Genomic DNA, 21,416 nt, shown 5'->3' on the forward strand with positions numbered 1-21,416 from the left:
CTCTCTCTCTCTCTCTGTTTCTCTCTTCGGCCGTTCCCTTTTACGGGCCAGCCAGACCGAGGACCAAACGTATCGCGGTAACCTTGTTGCTGTTTGAATAAACAGCTAGGCCTCCTACGCTTTTTACCCTTTGATCGGGCCGACGCTGGCTTCCTTGTTATTTTCTGCCTACTCGCTCTTCCCACCTTCCTCGTATGGAGATCGCCTGGGACCAGCTGCGAACGCTGCGACGTGTCTGGCGATGTGATTTCCGTTGAGTGTCGAGCCGACCTCTGGGAGCTTTTAGACGGCTGCAAATGGGTGTCTGCTGGGAATTTTTTACACAAGAAAACTAACGGACGTACCAATATCAAATTTGCCACGAACGTTGCCCGCGCTTTCTGCTTGACGTCTAATTATTTTGGTATCGATAGGCACTGTATATTCTGTCCGGCGGAAGCAATCATTATTCAACCATTAACGGTCCGGAAGTATTTCAAGTTTACTTCCCGCCAGGTCCAAGATATTTTTCATACGAAGAGTAACTGTTCAGATTTTCATATCAAGTATAGAAAGGAAAATATTTATATTTTATTTTATATACATTTATATTTTATTGTTTTGTATTTTTGCTGCCATATACGCGGCATTGACCCAGTAAGTAAAAGTGCCATGCCGCTTATATGGCGGCATTGGTCCGTTGAGGGTTAAAAAATTTTCTAGGCTACCACATCCTTGAAAATTTTTTACAAAATATCTGGCGAAAGTATCGCGATGAAAATTGGCACAATCGTTACTCCTGCTCCGAAATAGTGCATAGAACACGTAACGTTATCAAGAGCAACGAAAAGGACGCCTGCATAATTTCTGAAAGAGCCAGAGAAAGAACAAAAGAGAAGCATGGCTGGACAAAGGTGTTGCAAGATTGATTCGGTATTCCTTATGACTGTGTGCCCCGCTGAACGAGCGCCGTTCGACGTATGAATACTGAACGGTGTCTGTAGTAAGACGTGGTAGATGAAAGATACTCGGATCCACCGCGGAAAGTAGCTTCAACCGACAGACACTCAATTCGGTATTAGCCGGTAAAGTCGGTCCAAAAATCCTCGTCGACGGTGTCGGGACTGGCGGGAGAGGTAAATGGATGCTCTCGCGAGAGACCGAACGAACCGTTCGATTGAAATACGTGCCTGGAGAATCTGTCGCGAACGTGCGTCCGTCGAGCGCTCGAAGATTTCACGAAGCGGGGGTGGTCGGGGAGCTTTTACGTAAACGCCGGCCGTCTTCTCCGTTACTCGGAGATCCACTCTTTGTCGGAGACACTTTCCGCTCTTCCTCGTCTGAAATGCGGCTCTGAGAACCCCCCAGTGCAACGACGGAACTCCGCTATTTCAACGGCGAGCAATTATTTGCCGAATATAAACGATCTGCTTATTTCCGACGGCGAAATCGCAACTGATTATGCGGTGCTTCAGGGGGCGGCCGATTATGCGAATTAGTTCTTCTGACGTTGATCGGTAACTTGGTGGCCGTAAAAATCAGATGATGCCGTCAAAGCAATTCATTTAACGGAGCAAGTATATATTACGGACCAGTATATATTAATTATCCTTTTAGTTAATTTGAAATTGAGTTTTAAGTCTGTGTGGACAACTAATTCTGTCACTCAAATTTGGGTGACGTGACAGCCGACTCATGATAGTGTCAACTGCGTGGTTTACGGTGATTCGTACTCCTACATTTTAACCTTCGTGGAATTATTCTAATCTATAAAATTTGTTGAAAGAAAATTACCTTTTTCGTTTTACTTTCAAAGAACGCACTAGAGCCGATGAAAGCAGAGGCTTGATTTTGAAAAACGAGAGTCCAAATAGAGACTAAAGCAGCAATATCTTTACGAAGTTATAAACATTTAAACATTTAGCGGTCCATTAACTTGGATCACCGGTGCACGCAGTTTCGAACGAATATAAAACCATCGCATGTATACTGTTGACCAGGGACGACGCGTCGAAATAAAGAAAACCGTGTCAGCGTGCTATCACCGTCCATTTTATTTTACTCTAACCGGAGAGGGATGGTGGGAGGGGGAAGAACAAAATACGATCAGTAGAGAAAAATACGATCACTCGGCCGGAACGAGCTGTGCGTCCGTCATAGGCGAGAGGCGCTTTCGAAAATTCCAAAAGGAAGATTTATCGGCCATTTTCGAGATCGTTCCCAGCGCGTGTGTTTCCCGGGCTTTCCCAGCGGCAGCGACGGGACGGCCGCGGCCCGGGAGCCGTGGTTTTCGTTATTGCTCCGTTTCGCGAGCATCGTGTCATTGTGCTCGCGAGATTCGCCCGCGCCGCAATCGACGTTTATTGATCGACAAGAATCGCGGATACGCTCAGGGTGGCCCCCCGGCGCGCGTACATCACGCGAAATCACTGCGAAAGTTGCCGATGTTCCACCGCGTAAGAGATTTTTGGTCCCCGGGGAAATTCAACATGATTTTCGAAAAAAGAAAAAATGTGCCAAATCGTAAAATAACTTATAAACAACGTCAATAAACACGATAACGAATCGATTCAAAGTTCGCCTACTTCCCCAGCGCAGAAATTATGTGGGCGCTTTAAATTTTTCACGGGCTGGATCAACGGGGATCCCCATTCGATCCGTCGACGTGCACCGAACCTCGCGAGCTTATTTGAATGCGATCGGCAGCTGATATGGGAGGAGGAGGCGCAAGGGAGAGGCGAACGAGCCCCCGTTAAGTATTTATAATTCAATCTCGTGCCACCGGCACACCGACGAATTAACTTTTCACTTAGTTGTTTCCGTTCCGCGGCCGAACTTCGACCAGAATTTTATTTTTCATCGGGCAACCCCGTACCACCCGGAAACGCTTCGATGACTACTCCAGGGTGTGTTACAATCTCTGCCGAACCGATTCCCCCGACGGAAATCTATTTTTCAAGCTTTCACGGCTGCCCTAATCCGGCCAGCAGCGGCGCGTTCTTCGGCTTCAATCGAATAACGCTGTTGTTGCACCCGATAGTTCTCAGTTTTGTACTTTTAATGAACGCGATGCCCGGATCCGTGCTCTCTCGCTCGAATGGAGATATCTTGTTGGCCAAGAGTTCTACACGGAGAATCGATTCGCGGCACGAGTGGCTCGAAGTGTACCGTTAACGATCACTGCTTCGGGAAGATTGCGATCAGAAACCTCGACGTATCTCTGTAAGTACTATTTACCAATGATTTCCTTATGCGGTCGTTTTACAGGTTTTTATGAGTGATTCACACAAGTGACAAATAAAAATCCGATCATTCGACCTTTAGTGTTAACACGCTTCCTTGAACGATAAACAGATCGCGAATTTAAGGCATTTATTGTATACTAAACAAATTTTAATCAGGACATCAGTGTATTAGTTTCGACTTGATAAGATCATTAACCAGTTAACCGCGTTTCTTATCGATTAAAAATGTAATTCTTTTTCATTTTTCTTTACTTTTTTCGTAAAATTTAGAATAGCGGCATCGGGCCTGCGTTCGACGTGTATACTCGTCGTTCTTTGATTTTAATTCCCGTGAGGGATTTTTAAAATTAAACTCCGCGGTTAACCGATTAACACTTTGAACGCCAAACTAGAAACCCGAAAAATTCCATAAAATCAAAGTAAGTTGTTTAATGAAATAAAAATTGCAAAAAATTAAATGTACGATACTGAGTAATCCTCCAACTTTCTTGCGTGTTACAGATCCTAATTAAGTTTAGTGCAATGAATATATCAACGTAAAAATTCATTTTAAAACCTGCACAAATAATTCCGTCAGCCACATATGGCTGACGTGGCGTTCAACGTGTTCAGTGAGGAAAGAAAATATTCGGCTCCTGTGTCTTGCAAGCAACGTAAAAATATTTTATTTTGCATAAAGATCCGCAGTCTAATGATAATAAAATTGCCACCCTGGCAACAAATTTTACTCTCTCCAAAAGGCAGAATCGTGTACACCTCTCTTTGCGGTATTTGCGGTAATCGATCGGGAATTTGGTAAAAACATTCTCCGGGAAAGTCTGCGGAACATTGTCGCATCAGTTTCGACTAGCCGGTGCGCAACCTGTTTCCCGACGACTTTCACGTATCCATGGCGGGGGCGTGAGGTCGGTGTACGTGTGCCCGAAGACACGGGTGCTGCACGGTGCCGAAGTTACGGGCTATTTATCTCTGTATTTTTATTCCACCGGGGAAGGCGATATTAAATTGCTGCTTTCGCGGGCGTCCGCCCCTTCCCCCACCCACTCGCATCCGGGGAAGCTCTCACCCTCGCCACCGCTACCGACTTTATTTCCTATTTCTTTCGGCGACCGTGTCCGGGAAGAGAGAGAAAGAGAGTGAGAGAGGATTTCGCGGGTTTGCCTGCGCTAGTTCCTGATATACGGGGTCAGTTCGGTGCTGGGGAAATAAGAAACGGGACCGAGGAGAATAAATATCGGGACGCCGATGAAAGTCGGTCGATCACTTTTTTATCGAGAACAGTTTTCGCTCAGAGTTCCTTCCGGGACATTCAGTCGTGGGCTGAATGAGGCCTAGGCTGAACGTAGTTGAGTTCCACGTTAGGTATACATTAATAAAAAATGAATTCCCAAAATTATCCTGAAGAAGGTAGCGTTGCTCCAGCTTTCGTTACCTACCGGAGGTATTACGGAACAAGGAATGTCTCCGGAGGAGGATCGAAGGATAAGCGGAGGAATCGATGGTACGGATTACCCGTCGAATACGCCTCGCGCGGCGAATGTATTAAAAACAAGCGCGTCGCGCGAGGGAAAAATAAAGTGGTTCCATCCGCCGTTATATAAGGTGGATCGGTTCGGTTTCCTCGAGTCTACGCTCGCGAAAGAGGCTTTGCCTCCCGATCCGACGCGAGAACGGGGACGCAAAGGGGAGAGAGAGAGAGAGAGAGAGAGAGGGCCGTTCCAATTGAAAACAAAACCGGCATACCGGATTTGCCGGGGTCCGAGCAGAAAAATATCACGGCCGTTCGACGACGAGGCCGTTCACGATACTCCCAATATTTTTCTCTGGCTGGCTCCGATCCGCGGCAGCGAAAGGTTATGCAAAATCCTCGGCATCTGTCGATGAAATCCCGTCGAATCACCGACGGACGTACCGTCAGGCGTGAAATTTTCAATTTAGTCGAGCCAACGGCCGGACCTCGGGTCCCGGCGACCCCGTTCGACCAGACCAGACCAGACCAGACCATCCGATGGAGATTCTTTCGCATCGCGGAGCGAATCTCGAGACCGTGGAATGGCCCCACGTGACCGATTTATCCGCAGATATTTTTTAGCGAAGCCGTAACTCCATTCCTGCCCGGTTTCCGCGAGCTTGAAACGCTTTCGAGAGCCTCCCGCAATTTTTCCGCTGCTCCGCCGATGGATCCGGTGCGATTCTTTCCGAGAGTTGCGTCGATGCGTCAGAAAACTAATATAGTAAATGAAATCGGCGACAAACAGCACGCTCGGTATTTGCAGCGGCACTGAAATATAATAGTTTTATGGAAATAGATGCAAGTAGGAGTCTGTGTAATTGCAGTCGCAACGCTTGCTCGAGGTGGCATAAATTGTACCGACTCGTTTCTAGCATGAATGCATAAAATCCTGCAATTTCCATACACCCAATAAACCATGTTTAACAATTCGACTGCCAAACTAGGCACCTCAAGAATTCCACAAAATCAAAGTAAGCTATTTAGTAAAATAAAAATTGAAAATAATTATATGATATTGAGTAGCCCTCCAATTTTCTTGCATTTTGTAGATCCTGATCAGTACAATTAATGTATTAACGTAATTCCGTCACCGACATATGGTGGCGGTCAACGTGTTAAAAGATGCACTCTGTGGTGTAAAGAATTCAATCGCCGATTAGTCGCTAACAACCTGAAACGTCGATGCCGCTCTGCACATTATGGTAACAGTATTGTGTCAAGATATTGAGGGATTGTTCTGCGCCCCATAGAAAAACAATGTCGGAAACTCCGGCTTACAAACAATTCGCCGCCGATTCGTTTTTTTGCCGCGGCGCGGAAACGGCGCGGCGTTTCCTCCGCAAAAACGCGATCCTCGATCAGGAAAGTGCCAGCAAATGGATCGCGTTGTTTCGCCGGTCCCGCAGACAATGCCGCGACGCGACAGAAGTCAGCGTCGCGATAATGAAAATGTGCCTTTTGCGGGATAGACAGGGCCGAGGCAAGAAATACTACGACAAAGCCGCGGGCGAGCAACGTTTGACGCGGCGCGGCGGCTGGTCCCGGCGAAGGCGAAAAACTTGAAGAAGGATCGATAAAAGCTTCGAGGCGTTCGCTCGGTCCTGCCAGGACATACGGAGGGTGCGAAGTTCACCGACATCGGACGCGACCCTGACTGAAACGCATAAAGCACCCCCGTAATGAAAGCGTTCGAGCGTACGGCGGGTTTTGTCGAGGCACGCGACCTGCTCTCTCTCTCACACTCTCTCTCACTCTCTCTTCTCTCTTCACAGCCATTCTTTCGACAGATCGTGCTCCTCGTCCCTGCTTGAAAAGACAGACGTGTACTTAACGTATTGCAGGTCGCAGCGACTCGGATATTGTTGGCCTTTGTGCTCCGCCACTTCTTTCCGCGATGGATCTTCATCTTTCCTCTCTGTGTTACTCTAACTGTCACTGTTTCGCTCGTTTCGTTGGTTGATTGTTTACTCGACGCGGTGCAACTAAAATTCTTCCTTGGACAATTTCGTCGTCTTCGATTTTGATTAACACAGTGAGCGCTCAGCTATTTCTAACATTTCGTTACGTCGATGGCATTTATTCAGGGAAATGAACATTGAAAATTTAGACTATCCTAATAAAATTGACTATCCTGCACGTTCTAAATTTGGTACACTGAATACGTTAAATCTGCAGATAATTTTGGACGGTTTCTAAAATGCCAGATGTTATTGATTACTGTGGGCAAAAAGATTTTGAAGCTTTTCGTAGAGTGGCTCCACATGTTTTAAATAGAGCCAAGCAACTTTTTCTGACCCCGAAAAATTATTTTTAGAGTCTTATGGATTTGGAACGAATAATTGCAGATTTCTTGACAAGCTGAATCTGAACGTGTCACTCTGAATCTCGGCTAAAGCTATTGTAGACCTGATTTAACCTAACCTTAACAGAAATTTCCTTCAACTCCAAGCTTAACATGATTTGGACCTGACATGTGGAACCGACTCGAATGGTTAAGACTATTACTTAATGCTACTGATTAGATAATAACTGCATATGACCACCAGTATGAAGAATACTGCGTGCTTTTTTCCCAATATCTTGGCCATTTAATTTTACCTTGCCACGTCGACCTGATTGCAGGTGGAAGATTCGTGGTCACGTCCCAGGGAGACCTTCACATCAGAGCCGCCAGACAAGAGGATGCCAAGGCCACGTACTCATGCTTGACTCTGCACGCATTAACCAGCGAGAGGAGGAGGAGCGAGCCTGCAACGCTGACAGTAACAGGCATGATCTGAAATTCATGATTTTTCGGTGTCCTTCCTGCAAAGTCACAAGTCGATGTCATACTAACACTGAGCTGCCCTGTACCGTTTCTTTTTTGTCATTTTCATCAACTTTACTTACCTGTTTATTTCGTTGCCATTTTAAAATAATTTTAGCTCTCTTCATCCCCTCAATGGGGTTAACATGAGTGCCATGTGTCCATAGATTTATCCGCTCTCCACTCTTCCAGATTTATTTATACTAACGATCTATTTATTCTAATGTAACAATTTCTTATAATTTCGTTGCCTTCTCGCAACTTGCCACTGTTCATTTCGAATTTTCCATTCCAAAAAAAAAAAAAAGAAAAATTGAAATCTCCACCACCGGACGCTCAAAGTGTCAAACTTCGCAAAATTCTGCACTCCTGAGAAGACTATTATGTGGAATCGACGTCGGACCCCCCATAGAGCTGCTAATGTGAAAAGTTTCGGAGCTGCCTCGTGATTAATTTCGGATGTGTAATATTTCGAACGAGATCCTTTGTTTAAGCATCCCGCGCTGTTCACCATGATCAAGGATTAACAAGTACGGGAGACGGAGAGCGTGTAAAATTTTAATACTCACCGTGGAATTTGCAGAGCCGAGCGGATCCATGCCACCGAGACTGATGCAGAGGTCCCAGATCGCCATTTCTGCGGAAAGCGGCTCGGACGTTCACCTTACTTGCTCTGCCCAAGGAAACCCGCCCCCGCAATTTACCTGGTATCGCGATGTTAACGGTTGGTTTAACTAGGGGATTGTTTACTGTCTAATCCGTGGCACACTGTAGATTCCATTATCTGACACGATCGCGTGATATCGACACCGCCCGCACGTTGTCGTCCGAACCTTGATAGCGTGACGTTATGATAATGCGATCATTCAGGATGTGTCGGAGAAAAACATACTCGAATCGTGAAATTTACGCTCTTTCTTCTGTTATAAATTATTCCTAGCAATCAAATCAATTGTGTCAGTCCTACGTGTAAATCTACATGTAAAAAAATTGTGCAATCGTGAGCTATTTTTCTATAAAAACGTGCTGGAAAATATTGTATTTCTAAATTTCAAATTAATATTAGAGAAATTAATATCTTATTCTTATATTTTTAGTTGGCCTATGCCTGCTTAATTAACACATTCCGATGAAACTTCTCTCATCGAAATCGTCAAAAATAACGCTCACATCACCAGTTAATTCTGATTTGCAAAACAGTAACTCGTTTACATTCGTCCTCGGTATTTACTTTGTCCGCGAATATCGAGTAATTGATATTTTATTTCTATATTTGTATTTGATCTAGAACCGATTGTTTAACTTTGATTCGCAGCCGTAGGACGTTTTATACTGACGCCTTTGTCACGCTATTAATCTTTGGGATAATCCGTCGGTTTTATCGAGTATTCAAGAGCACGAGTGAATTCGCGCGACGTGCGCGCGCGCAGATGTAATATCCGATTCCGTGATCCCGTTACCGCAGCTATTAGATTACTATCCTCGGGATCGAAAACTAAAATATAACGTTGGCCGTTGACGTGCTGTTTCAGCGAATATTGGTCGCGGGTATAACGTGCGCGGCTGTTGTTGCAGGACACCCGATATCAGTGGAATCGTTCGGCCAGCGGATCCAACTCTGGGGCGATTTGATGCAAATTCGTCGCGTGGACGCCCAGGACGCAGGAAGATACATTTGCCGAGCCAGCAATCAGTTCGGCGAGCAGCGGGCGGAAACACACCTGTCGGTCACGTCGAAACTTAACGCGCGGATACAGCCCCGTGTTCAGGTGCGAAACCACCAACGTTTACTCCTTTTCACGCCGAAACCCATCATCGAGCGCCCCACACCTGCGAGGCTGCTATCAACTTTAGTCCTTTCCTGTTGCAACCTTAGTAACATAGTTTTCCATACGTTTCCTCCTGTCAGGACCGAAGATCTCTTTCACTCTTTAAAATCTTCTTTATGGTGAGATGAAATTGTTAAGATTTTTCCATTAATACAAACTCCCAAGAAAAATTCAACATCCCAAAGAAAGAAGGATCAAGCGTTTGATATGTCAAAAATTTATACTTCTTGCACTGTCTCTGTTTAACACGTTGACTGCCATGTCACCCAAATGTGAGTGACGGAATGATTAAATTAAAATGAACTTTTACGTTGATATATTCATTCTACCAAATTTGGTTAGGATCTGTAAAATGCAAGAAGGTTGGGTGAGATTACTCAATATCATACATTTGATTTTTCAATTTTTATTTCATTAAATAACGTACTTTGATTTTAGGGAATTTTTGAGGTTTCCTGTTTGGCAGTCAAAGTGTTAACCAAGGAAATTCAAAACATTTCATCCGCCATTTAAATACTGTCATACAATTATATCACAGCAGTACAACAAACTTCCGTATCCGCACAAGCTCACTCCGTTTCACCAGGACATCACGTCGTCGTAGACTTCGTTATCCTGATTGCGTCATCAGGACTCCAGGCTTCGCATGCCTAGTTATGATTTTTGTGATGATCTTTCCGTAGACAGTTCCATCTCGCTGCAATTTCGAATGTGAAAATAGAGTCGCTCGCTCGCTCGCGTCCGCGTCCGCGTCCGCGTCCGTGTCCGTGTCCGGCATGATTGAATACGTCGAGGAGGAACAGACGCGGCTGACAGAATCAGGGGAAGAAGAGCCGCGTAAATCGTGACACGGGCATTAACTTTCGAGCACGAATCGTTAACCGTTTCCCGGTTATTTACAGACCATCAATTCCGGCGAGTCCGCCACTATGAATTGCACAGTGGAGGGTTATCCGGTCGAGAGCGTCGAGTGGTTGCACGATGGTGTGCCGGTATTGACCACGCAGGACACGAGGATCAGATTGCTGGCTCCTCTGGTCCTCGTGATAGGCTCGGTCGGCCGGAAGGACAAGGGGATGTACCAGTGCCTCGTCAGAAGCGACAAGGAGAACGCTCAGGCCACCGCGGAATTGAAACTCGGAGGTATTCATGCAGATCACCTCCTTACCCCAAGAACCATCGAGGACAAAAGTCGCCGATTTACATTAGGCCCACCTGTCTAATCCCTCAAGTTCCAAGCTAGTACCCCGCGCATTTAAGTAGCAATGGATCGGCACATCCTGTTCTCCAATTTTTCAGACCACCAAGAACGCGTCAAAATTGGAGGCAAAAGTCTCCAATTGACGACGTTAGGCTCATATGTCTAACCCCTGAAGCTCTAGCACTCATCTAACTAGCAAGGGATCAGTGCATCCTTTCTTCCAATTTTTCGGACAATCAGCTCATACATTTCGGCAAGAATAATTTTAATTCAAAGCAATAATCTGAACCAACAGCGAAATTGAAGTAAAGCAATATTTAGTAATATAAAGTGTAAAGTAAAATTGATCGAATCGTCGTCCCAGGATCCCGTGCGAAACTATTTCCAAAAAACGTGAGAGCAAACCTTAAAAATTGGTATTCGCGAAAGAAAAAGCTAGGTGCAACAACAACGAAACAGTCATTACGAGTAATTGTTCAATTGTGACAGATACCGTGCCGGAGCTGCAATACACGTTCATCGAGCAAGCCCTTCGTCCAGGACCTCCGGTGTCCTTGCGATGCTCAGCGACAGGATCACCGCCGCCGTCGTTCACTTGGCTCCTGGACGGAGAACCTCTGAGCGAGATCGCAGCTGGACACAGGTGTGCATCTAGATCGCATCGATCAATATTCCGCTTCTTAACTGGAAACAATGTCCGTGCAGGTACGCGATAGGGCAGTACGTCGATCAGTCCGGCGACGTGATCAGTCATTTGAACATATCATCGGCTGGAGCCGAAGATGGCGGCCTGTACGCCTGCGTCGCTCACAATACACTGGCCACCGTCGAGCATAAGTCTAGATTGAACATTTATGGTAATCAAATTTCATTTATAATAGTCCCGTCGACATTGGCGTTTCGGCAATGGCACAGTTTTTTTACCGATCTTTAAACTGAAACAGCCATTTCGAGCTTTGCAAGTATGGTCTTAGGAGCGACAGGGGGTTCGCAAAAGTTGGCCAAAATCGAAGCAATTTGTTTAGGAAAATAATGAATGGAGTGTTTCACTAAAACATGACGTTTATGGCAGCGTCTGCATAATGTGTATTCAACGATTTAATTTTATATTGTACCGTGTCTTTCTATCTATGGGGAACATGTTAATATCGGAAGGATCGCGAGTCGCATTTCGAACAATCGCAATTATCGGCGTGTACATCGGATGAATAATGACTGGGGGAGGCGAGCATGGTGCGGACGGATTCCGTGGATCATTCAATATGGACGAAGCCGTATTAGAAGGCGTTTCACGTCGATTAATTATTTCAGGTCCACCGTATATCCGATCGATAGGGCCGGTCCGCGCGATAGCCGGTGTCAATACCACCATCGCCTGTCCTTACTCCGGCTACCCCATCACATCCGTCGAGTGGGCTCGCGGCGGTGTTGAGCTTCTCCTTGACATAAGGCACCGCGTTGACAGCGAGGGTCACCTTAGCATTGCCAACGTCGACCCTAACGACGCTGGCATCTACACCTGCAAGGTGCGCGCACCGTCCGGCGAGACTGCCAGCAGGGACATCAGATTAACAGTCAGCAGTGAGTATCGTTCACCTAGAATTTTCCTTCAAAATTTTGTAAAATATTGTACAACTTCTATTAACGCGAGCTAATCATATTTTCTTTTGATTTTTACGAAAAGACACATTCTGATCCACTGAAGGAACTTTCTATGCTGACCTGTGTAAAACAATCTGCATTATGTGTAAATTCTTTGTAACGATCGTTTGTATCTCGTAAAGGGTTTAATTGTTGCTGTTGTATCGCATAGACTCTTTGAAAATGTCAGGAAACTAGAATTTGTACATGATTGTCATCACTTTTCACGAAAGGCCGAAATCGGTTTAATCGTTTTAGAGTCGGCGAAAAATCATTATCTGCTCGAGAACCTTGTTTGGGATGCAGATGAAATTGTATCGTTAAAACGTTGCTTTTATTTTCTGCCATTCGGTACGTTCGTTTTATTCGATGTAGCATTTCGACGTCGAGGCAGTGTCGTAACCGTACACGCTCGCGTTAATAAGAAAGGAGGAACTTGTTTTTCCCCGTTCACAGCAGACCGCGTTGCGAACAAGTCAGGAAGTAAATTGCACACCCGGAAGTATTCGTGTAGCGTTACTTTTTAAGTTTCTCTCATTTGTCAAGACGTTCGGAGGAGGGAAACAGCCGAGAAACGAACGCGCGGGTAGAGAACGGTGAATTCTAACCGGAAGTTTTTCGATTCTCGGTGACTGTTGCAATACTTCCCGAAGAAAGACTCTGTTAGACTGTTTCTACAATTTTTAAATGTTCCCGCACAATTTTAATTCGTTCCAGGTCCACCGATTATGAGTCCCTTCAATTTCCCACCGAAACTGCAGGAAGGGGGCAGAGCACAGGTCACGTGCAGCGTCACTTCCGGTGATCTTCCTATTGCATTCTCCTGGCTCAAGGACGGCGAGAAGCTGCCATCTTCTTTGCGCGTACGTTGTTTCCCGCTTCCCTGTAAATGGGGTTTCAGTTTTCGATCATTTTCCGTGGAAATTTTTGTGAAATTGGGACCCCCAAGATTGGGCAAGTTAAATGCCAGTTGCATGAATTATTTAAATAAAAAGTCACTGAAAATAATTTCCATACCTCGCGTAGACTGCTGTGTCTTCAGCATTTCTCTGAATATTAATTATAGTAAATTACATAAATTACATAAATTATATAAATTAATTAGTGAATTATAGTCTCACAATTTTCTGAATTTCCGTCTTGAATATCTCCCCTCGCCAAACGCTTCCGAGCGTTTGTTCCTCCTTCCGCAGTTTTCGAGGATTCTTTTGCAAAATCGAAGACACCGGGAACGAAAGTCGATTTTGTTTGTAGATCGAGGAAAGCGTCGCAGAATTCTTCAGCGTGCTAGTGTTCAACAAGCTCTCCTCAAGGCACAGCGGGAAGTACACGTGCGTGGCAACGAACAGCGCTGCCAAAGTGAACCACAGCGCCGAACTTTTGGTGAAGGTGCCGCCGCAATGGATGTCGGAGCCGCAGGACGTGGCCACCCTTCTAGGCAACCCTTTGATCGTCTACTGCGAGGCGAAAGGGTTTCCACCACCGCGGATCACGTGGCTGCGCGCCAGGCGTCGAACTCCCAATGACTATCAACCGTTGCTCGACGGATCCGACGGTAGGCTGACCATACTGCCGAATGGATCCCTTTGGACCGCCTCCGCGGGACCTCAGGACGAAGGACATTACCTCTGCAGAGCAAACAATGGCATTGGCTCCGGACTTAGCAAAGTGATCTACGTGTCTGTTCATGGTACGTGATGATCCCCTCTTGGCTGTTTAAACTGACGAGCATACAAAACTGACGAGCTGAGGGAAATGTAGGTTCAGTGGAAAATTGTACATTGAAAAATTCACTATCAATTTAGTTTTATTAAAAGATGGTCTAGGTGGTTCGTTCCACTGTCTTTTTGAAATTTTCGGCAAGTTTTGATTTTTATTCGAATGGGCTGAACTTTTCTGAAATTATTACAAGGGGAATGTACAGAATGAATTTGATATTATAAATACTATGTATATGATAAATTACCTAAAAGCTCAGATTTAATATATCCGCGACGGCCTTGAAAAATTTTGCCCACAATATTAATATATTTAAGGAAGCAGTAACGGACCGATGAATTAAACTAGGTAAAGAAATCCAGGAAAGAATGGAAAAATAAAAACGTGGAAATGAGAACAAAAATAATGCAGACATTTGGAAAAGGTGGAAGCCTAACGATCTTCAGTCGAACAAATTTTTGCAGAATCCCGGTACAACCCGGGCAGCAATTCACCGGCTATTTGCGATATTATATCAATCAGCGAATTAGCCAGTTCAAACAGCAAAGTTGTGAGAGCGTCGACCGAAAACTTTGCAGCTTTGCTGCTCGTTTACCAGTTCTGGAGGACTTTATCTCCGCCGTTATATTTGCCCGAATCCTCCACTCGTCTCGTCGCTAATTGGCTCCTCCTTATTAATAGTTTTGAAGTGTCCGCGGGCATCGCTGTCTTCCAAAGAAACTCGAACGTACTCGACCGGAGAGAAAAAAAGAGCCGTCGCCGCTCCAAACGGGTCTCTCTCGACGAGGCCCGGCGAAATTCAATTTCATCCCCCCCGCCCCCGAATTAAAAACTGTTGCCGACCGGCGTTTATGGCGTTTCCACTGGAAAAGTCGATCGGTTTTTGGCCTCCCTCGACCGGTGTGTTTTTCCCCGTTCCAGAGCCGGCGAGATTCGAGTTCCAGAGCAAAAACGTAACGATCCGTCGCGGCGAGTCCGTCACCCTCAATTGCACCGTTATTGGCGACAACCCGATAAAAGTGCAGTGGATGCACAACAGCGACCGCTTGGACACGAACAACCATCGGCTGAGCATAAGACAGATCAAAGCGGAGAGCGGACTGAAGTCCCAATTGTCTATAGACAGCAGCGATCGACAGGACTCTGGAGTCTACAGGTGCACGGCCGAGAACGCTTATGGCAGGAGCGAACACCTGATTTACCTGGCCGTTCAAGGTACGCATTTCCGTTTTCGAGCCCTCCTGACACTCTACGAGTCCTTTTAAACAAATCAAATCATGCTTGTATTTATCATCACTTATTTTTACAGCATTAATTTGACACATTTTTGCTGTAAAAATACCACAGAAGGTAATATCTGTTCGGGTCAAATCGTCGCGTGAGAGTTGGCAACGAAACGAAATTTAACAAATTTATGGTGAAGTATCATTAAGTGAAAATGGACCGCCTCGGAGAACTTCTACGTTCATTTCCTGTTTCCAGATACAAAATCATTGATCTCCTTTTCCGACATGTCTGTTTAAACGGTGAAATTATAAATGCGACGCTGTTTGAGTCAATATTTAGAGCACAAATGGATAATGGAATATTCTAGATCTTTTGTTGAACTATTCCGAGCAGCCCGCGAGGGTTAAGCCCGGAATTAATCCGCGGTAAAATATCGATTCGCCGAGCGATTTCGCAGCGTCCGGTACAAAACATGAATCCAATTTGCCGGCAGTGACGTTTTGTCCGACGGTTTCGAGTGTTTTCGAACCGCTCGAGTCTTCGATTGAAACCGTCCTGCCGTGTGCCGGTTTTCAAAAACTATCGATACAAGCGCGGGCCCGAACGGGCGTTAACGAACACCAATGTTCCCGTTCGAATAAGATTACTCAACGTTTTCTGGATAAACTGATATTTTCCCAGGAACGTGACGCGACTCGCTATCGAAGTACTTGACTCTCTCTCTCTTTCTCTCTCTATATATATCCCTATACATATCCACTTTGTGCCCGCAGAGAGGCCAGATCCACCGGCCTCGCTGGAAGTCATAGAAATCGGCTCGCGATCGATACGATTGCTCTGGAAAAGGGCCTTTGACGGAAACAGCCCGATACGGAATTACGTTATTCAGTATCGGTCCCTGAATCACGGTTTGACGGGCGATTGGAACCCGGAGAAAACGCACAATGTCACCTACACACCGGGATCCTCCGGCACAGGGAACGCGATCCATCCGACGCAGAACGGTGCGTAACCATACGTTTAATCCCGGGCCGAGCGGCTTTGATCGCTCGGACATTCATGCGTTCCTCCGGATTCACCGGGAACATCTGTTTTATGCTACTTCGTTTATTCTATTAAAATGGATCGACACGCTCGGAACAGCCCGGCTCGGTGCGCCGTTTAGACAAAAGTTTTCAGCCAATTCGACGATTCAATGGTCATTCAGCACGATTGTCGCGCGGAAACACGTAGGCTACGGGACCGTGCCATTAATCATTATCGTCGCTAGTATCGCCATTCGATGCTCCTTTAGGAAAATTGTATATTTGTTAACACGTTGAATGCCACGTCACCCATATGTGGGTGACGGAATCATTTGTGCAGGTTTTAAAAATGAATTTTTACGTTGATATGTTCATTGTACCAAACTTGATTGGGATCCGTAACATGCAAGAAAGTTGGAGGACTACTCGGTATCGTAGATTTAATTTTTTTCAATTTTTATTTCATTAAATAACTTGCTTTGATTTTATGGAATTTTTGGGGTTTCTAGTTTGGCGATCAAAGTGTTAAGTGAGAAACGATAAAGAAGCCAAGTATTTTAGATTTATTATATATCGACGAGAATGAAGTAGAATTTTATTTCAGTTTATGGAAGACTGATTACTGCGGATCTTTATGCATTTATCGCTTCTGAAAATTGTCAAAAAATGCTGTAATATAAAATTCCACAGAATTTAGTAAGATTTTTATTTATTTCAGATCTAGAAAGGTCACAACTACAGGAAATTAGAATTTATTTGTTTCCACTTTCCTAAAATTTGCCTACAAAAATTGAAAATTGCATAACAGTCCGCAGTCTATTGATTACATGCATATTTAGTTTAGAACCTGTTCTTGACTAGATGTTACAGCGCAAAATTGTCTGACGTTCAGGGGAAATATGCTTGCTGTTAACAAAATAGTGGAGCGTTGGACGGATGATTGAATAAATTTTGTCCGTGGGCGGGTTAGAGTAATGTTTCTTGTTTTTACGGTTCTGTTGTGGTTGGACGTGGACGTTTTAACGCGTTGCCGTTCCTGTTCAAAGGTTTGTCTCCTTTCGAAGCCGCCAACGAGAACCAGGAAGTGGCTCTTGTGGGCGGTCTCCATCCCGCTGTGACTTATACGTTTCGCATATTCGCTATAAATTCGATAGACGTGAGTGCACCCACTGACGCCGTGGTGGCGAAGACCCAGGAAGAAGGTAAAATACGTTTCTACCTTGAAACAAGTTTACTGTCTTTTCAAGAGTAGCTTTAAAATGATATCTTTCGATGGCGCAGCGCCGACCGAGCCGCCGCAAAGTATCAAGGTGCAATCTGCCGGGCCTGGGGAACTTATGGTTAGCTGGCAGGTATGAAATGTCTCCCGGACAATTTATTTTCCGAATGTAATATTTACATATATGTATTATTGAATGTACTAGTAATATTGAATGCGTTAAAATCTGGATAGTACTGATCACGAATCAGAGTTGGTAAGAATCGTAGGGAATCACTGACGAGGATTTGTTCGGCTCACAGCCACCCCCAAAGGAGTCCTGCAACGGGGATTTATTGGGCTACATAGTGACGTGGTCGGAACATTCGTCTTCGACGTCGGGTGTGAACCAAAGCAAAAGTTTAACCGTGAACGGATGGACGGCCACCAAGGTGCAACTAACCGGCCTCAGGAAGTTCACCAAGTACGATGTATCGATCAGAGCTTTCAACAGCATCGCCAGTGGCCCGGCTAGTGTTCCCATTGTTGGGACCACTCAGGAAGGAGGTACCAGCACTCGACAATTGGCTATTATATTAGGTCACACCGCTGGTCGTTTCTTCGCACCATCTCCAAGTATAAAATAATCGTTGATCGTAAATTCGTGTTTAACCGTCGAAGTACATTAAGCTTCGCTTTCAAATGCATCCTATTATCTATCAACGATCTTTCTGATTTCATCTTCCCACAATTCTTGGAATTTTTCATCGAGAAACAATGCACTATATGTCGAATTTGAAAACATTTTCCATTGATCCTTTCCAGCGCAGATTTTAGTTCTGTAAAATGTCCTCTGAACAACATTACAAATAATTGTGTACACAAAGTGTGATACAACTTCTGGAACGACCTAATGTATTATATCCAGGATAAGTTAATATATGTTACGATATATTATAACAATAATTATCTTTGATTTATTATTACAGTACCGGAAACTCCGCCAACACAAGTCGCCTGTGTTCCTCTCTCTTCCCAAAGCGTGAAAGTTTCTTGGAGCGCTCCTCCAGCACATCAACATGGCGGAATCATTCAGGGCTACAAAGTATACTACCGACCAGTGATCACTGACAACAGTGAGTAAACATTTAATCCGAGAAACTACTCGAATCCACTCGGAAATGTATTTAAACTCACCACTTGTTTCTATGAAATATCCCATTAATAAAACAAAGTCCTGAAGATGCACGAACTATATTTTCGAACAACGATTGTTTAAACATTCCAGTGGACATCTCGACGGTCGGCGAAGTGAAGAAGACCTCCAGCGTGGAAACCTACTTGCACACTTTGTACAAGTACACGAACTACTCGATCAGGGTCTTGGCTTACACCGGCGCGGGTGATGGAGTCCTGAGTCCGCCAATTTTTTGCGTCACGGAGGAGGATGGTACGAATCAATCGATCGACCCAATTAATTAGAAGCCCCCAGAGGACGTCTCAAAAGTATCATTCCGTGTTTTTAGTGCCCGGTCCACCGGCTGGCATCAAAGCTTTGGCTTTAACTGCGGAGAGCATATTAGTTTCGTGGTTGCCACCCCTGCAGCCGAATGGGAACGTCTCCAAATACACGGTTTATAGCAGGGAAGCTGGCTCTAGCAATCACAATGCGCACACCATGCACGAACCGCCCTCTTCGCCGACCGATACGCTCACTATGGAGCTTAGGGGCTTGGTGGAGAGGTAGGGCAATCGAACTTTGAGAAATGGATCAGTGGAAAATTGAAGAGAACAGATAAAGATTTGTGTTCTTGCAGGCAACTGTACGAGTTCTGGGTGTCTGCGACCACTGGACTGGGAGAGGGGGAGCCAACAACCACTGTGACGCAGACTACAAACACCAGAGGTTCGATGAAATGAATGTTTATGTACCTCGAAATCTCATATGTGATTTAATCAACAAATTTCAATTTTTCTCTCTGTGGAAAATTGGTTTAGTGCATTGCTCTCTTCAATTCAGTATTGGTTTGTTCGTGCAGCTCCAGCTAGGGTGGCGTCCTTCTCGCAAATTTTGAGAAGAGCGATCAAGTCTTCGATCACACTATCGTGTCTCGTCGTTGGAAATCCCACGCCTCGTCCAATGTGGAAATTTCGCAACGGTCCAGTCTCCACTGGCCGCCATTACGAGCTGACGGCTGAAGGCCATCTTAACATTCGTGGTCAGTTTCCTGATTTACCTCAACAAAAAATGATTAACTTGTGGATTTGTATGCAATCACAAAACCGTTCTATCGACGCTTAAACTCCGCGATCTATACATAAACTAAGATTGTAAAGCTTATGATATAAGAATGAGAATGATCAATCGTTTAGGGTTGGAGCAATCGGTGGCCGGAAACTACACCTGTTCAGCCACCAACCTCTTCGGAGATGATTCAATCACGTACACGGTGGTCGTAGTTATGCCACCCAGGGCACCCTCGTTGGAACTGCAGTATACCACAACGAATAGCATAAGACTTCGATGGAGCCACCCTAATAATGGCGGCGCCACTATTCAAGGCACGTGACAGAAATTCGTAGCACATTCGACAACAAAGTAAAACTTCTAGGGAAGTGCAATTAATAGAGTCTTTGTGGGCCTCGTTAGGCTACGTGTTGAGCTACAAAAGGGACCAAGGTGGCTGGGAAGAAATCGCATTGTCGCCAGAACAATCAGAATTCATCCTGACAGGGTTAAAATGCGGTTCCTCCTATTTGGCACACTTGACAGCGCACAATCGAGTGGGTACTGGCAATCCGAGTACTCCCATAAGCGCGACCACCAAGGGGACTGGTAATGCAGATAATATTTTATTAATCCTGCTAGTAACAATTTCCTTAGACATTCCTGGAAAACCATCTGTATTAAAGAATTATGAGCTGAGACATAAATACTGAAAGCTACTCATTCTAGTGTTTCCTCAAAAAATATTTCTACTTCATGATTATTTTTGTAACAAGACAATTTTGTTGATTTTATTCACAGCCCCCCTGCTACCGAAAGACAGAGACATAATCACCGCCAACGGCACCTCCGTCAAGCTAAACTTACTGTCCTGGCCTAATGGCGGCTGCCCCATACAATATTACACCGTAGAGTACAGAAGACGAGTCAGCACCGAGCAATGGATCCTAGTGGCGAATCGTGCGACGGAGAACCTAGTCATAAGAGACCTAAAAACCGCCTCGTGGTACAGCCTGCGTCTGACAGCCCACAACGACGCTGGGTCGACGCAGACCCAGATGGAATTCGCGACAACCACTCTCAGCGGCGTCAGCATAGGTCCTCCGAACGATTTTATCATGGAGGACGACGTCAAAAAGACTGTACCCAATCAGAAAGTCCTCTACGTGGTCGTGCCCCTCGTCTGCGCCATTGTGCTCATCATCTCGGCCGCCATTTTGGGATATGTTATGCTGAAGCGCAGCGGAAGGTACTTAAACAAAACACTATTTTATTTAACATTCGTTTACTGTTTTCTGCGAAAGAGAAGAATGTTTCTTCTGGTAAAACAATTTTCAGTCTGCTGTATAAATTTTATTGTTTTCAATGGTTCTTTCGCCGTTCGTCAGTGTTGAACAGGATGAGATACGGATTAAAAAGGTAACATGAATGTGTTCCCAGGGCGAATTACTTAGGGGAAATCCTGCCCGGACAACAGCAGAACCAACAACCGGGATTGGGACTGGTCCAGCCACCAGCACATCAGCAACACCATAATATTTCCAGCTGTATGTCCACTGTGCAATTAAAGTCCACAGCCGAACGCGATAACAGGAGGAATCATCAGGTTTACACTAGCTCGCCGGTGAAGCAGGAGAACCACAAGCCGAATGATCATGGATCGGGTATGTGGACACTTTCGAACCCGTTACGTCACTAATTGTAGATATCTAGTCTTCTCAATTGTTCGAAACACGAAAATTTCTATGTAAAAAATTCTTTCTAGAATCCCTCAGTCTTGTAACTATGGAACCCAGTGAACAAAGA

General features: G+C 45.1%; 1 protein-coding gene across 6 annotated transcripts in view; it reads left to right on the forward strand.

Moving 5' to 3' along the window:
• Positions 1 to 21,416, forward strand: part of Dscam3 (Down syndrome cell adhesion molecule 3) — a 221,604-nt gene that overhangs the window by 195,539 nt on the left and 4,649 nt on the right. For all 6 annotated transcript variants that reach the window (XM_076797434.1, XM_076797432.1, XM_076797430.1 and 3 more), the window contains exons 7-29: positions 7,360 to 7,506; positions 8,127 to 8,267; positions 9,119 to 9,312; positions 10,275 to 10,515; positions 11,063 to 11,216; positions 11,279 to 11,430; positions 11,885 to 12,154; positions 12,932 to 13,077; positions 13,469 to 13,904; positions 14,855 to 15,148; positions 15,934 to 16,164; positions 17,232 to 17,387; positions 17,467 to 17,537; positions 17,707 to 17,950; positions 18,373 to 18,519; positions 18,672 to 18,833; positions 18,910 to 19,126; positions 19,201 to 19,289; positions 19,423 to 19,602; positions 19,757 to 19,945; positions 20,034 to 20,219; positions 20,412 to 20,859; positions 21,051 to 21,274. In XM_076797434.1, coding sequence (XP_076653549.1) covers positions 7,360 to 7,506; positions 8,127 to 8,267; positions 9,119 to 9,312; positions 10,275 to 10,515; positions 11,063 to 11,216; positions 11,279 to 11,430; positions 11,885 to 12,154; positions 12,932 to 13,077; positions 13,469 to 13,904; positions 14,855 to 15,148; positions 15,934 to 16,164; positions 17,232 to 17,387; positions 17,467 to 17,537; positions 17,707 to 17,950; positions 18,373 to 18,519; positions 18,672 to 18,833; positions 18,910 to 19,126; positions 19,201 to 19,289; positions 19,423 to 19,602; positions 19,757 to 19,945; positions 20,034 to 20,219; positions 20,412 to 20,859; positions 21,051 to 21,274 — 4,719 coding nt within the window. The remainder of the gene's footprint in view (positions 1 to 7,359; positions 7,507 to 8,126; positions 8,268 to 9,118; positions 9,313 to 10,274; positions 10,516 to 11,062; positions 11,217 to 11,278; positions 11,431 to 11,884; positions 12,155 to 12,931; positions 13,078 to 13,468; positions 13,905 to 14,854; positions 15,149 to 15,933; positions 16,165 to 17,231; positions 17,388 to 17,466; positions 17,538 to 17,706; positions 17,951 to 18,372; positions 18,520 to 18,671; positions 18,834 to 18,909; positions 19,127 to 19,200; positions 19,290 to 19,422; positions 19,603 to 19,756; positions 19,946 to 20,033; positions 20,220 to 20,411; positions 20,860 to 21,050; positions 21,275 to 21,416) is intronic.

Source organism: Halictus rubicundus, chromosome 12, assembly GCF_050948215.1.
Source record: "Halictus rubicundus isolate RS-2024b chromosome 12, iyHalRubi1_principal, whole genome shotgun sequence".
Classification (NCBI taxonomy): domain Eukaryota; kingdom Metazoa; phylum Arthropoda; class Insecta; order Hymenoptera; family Halictidae; genus Halictus; species Halictus rubicundus.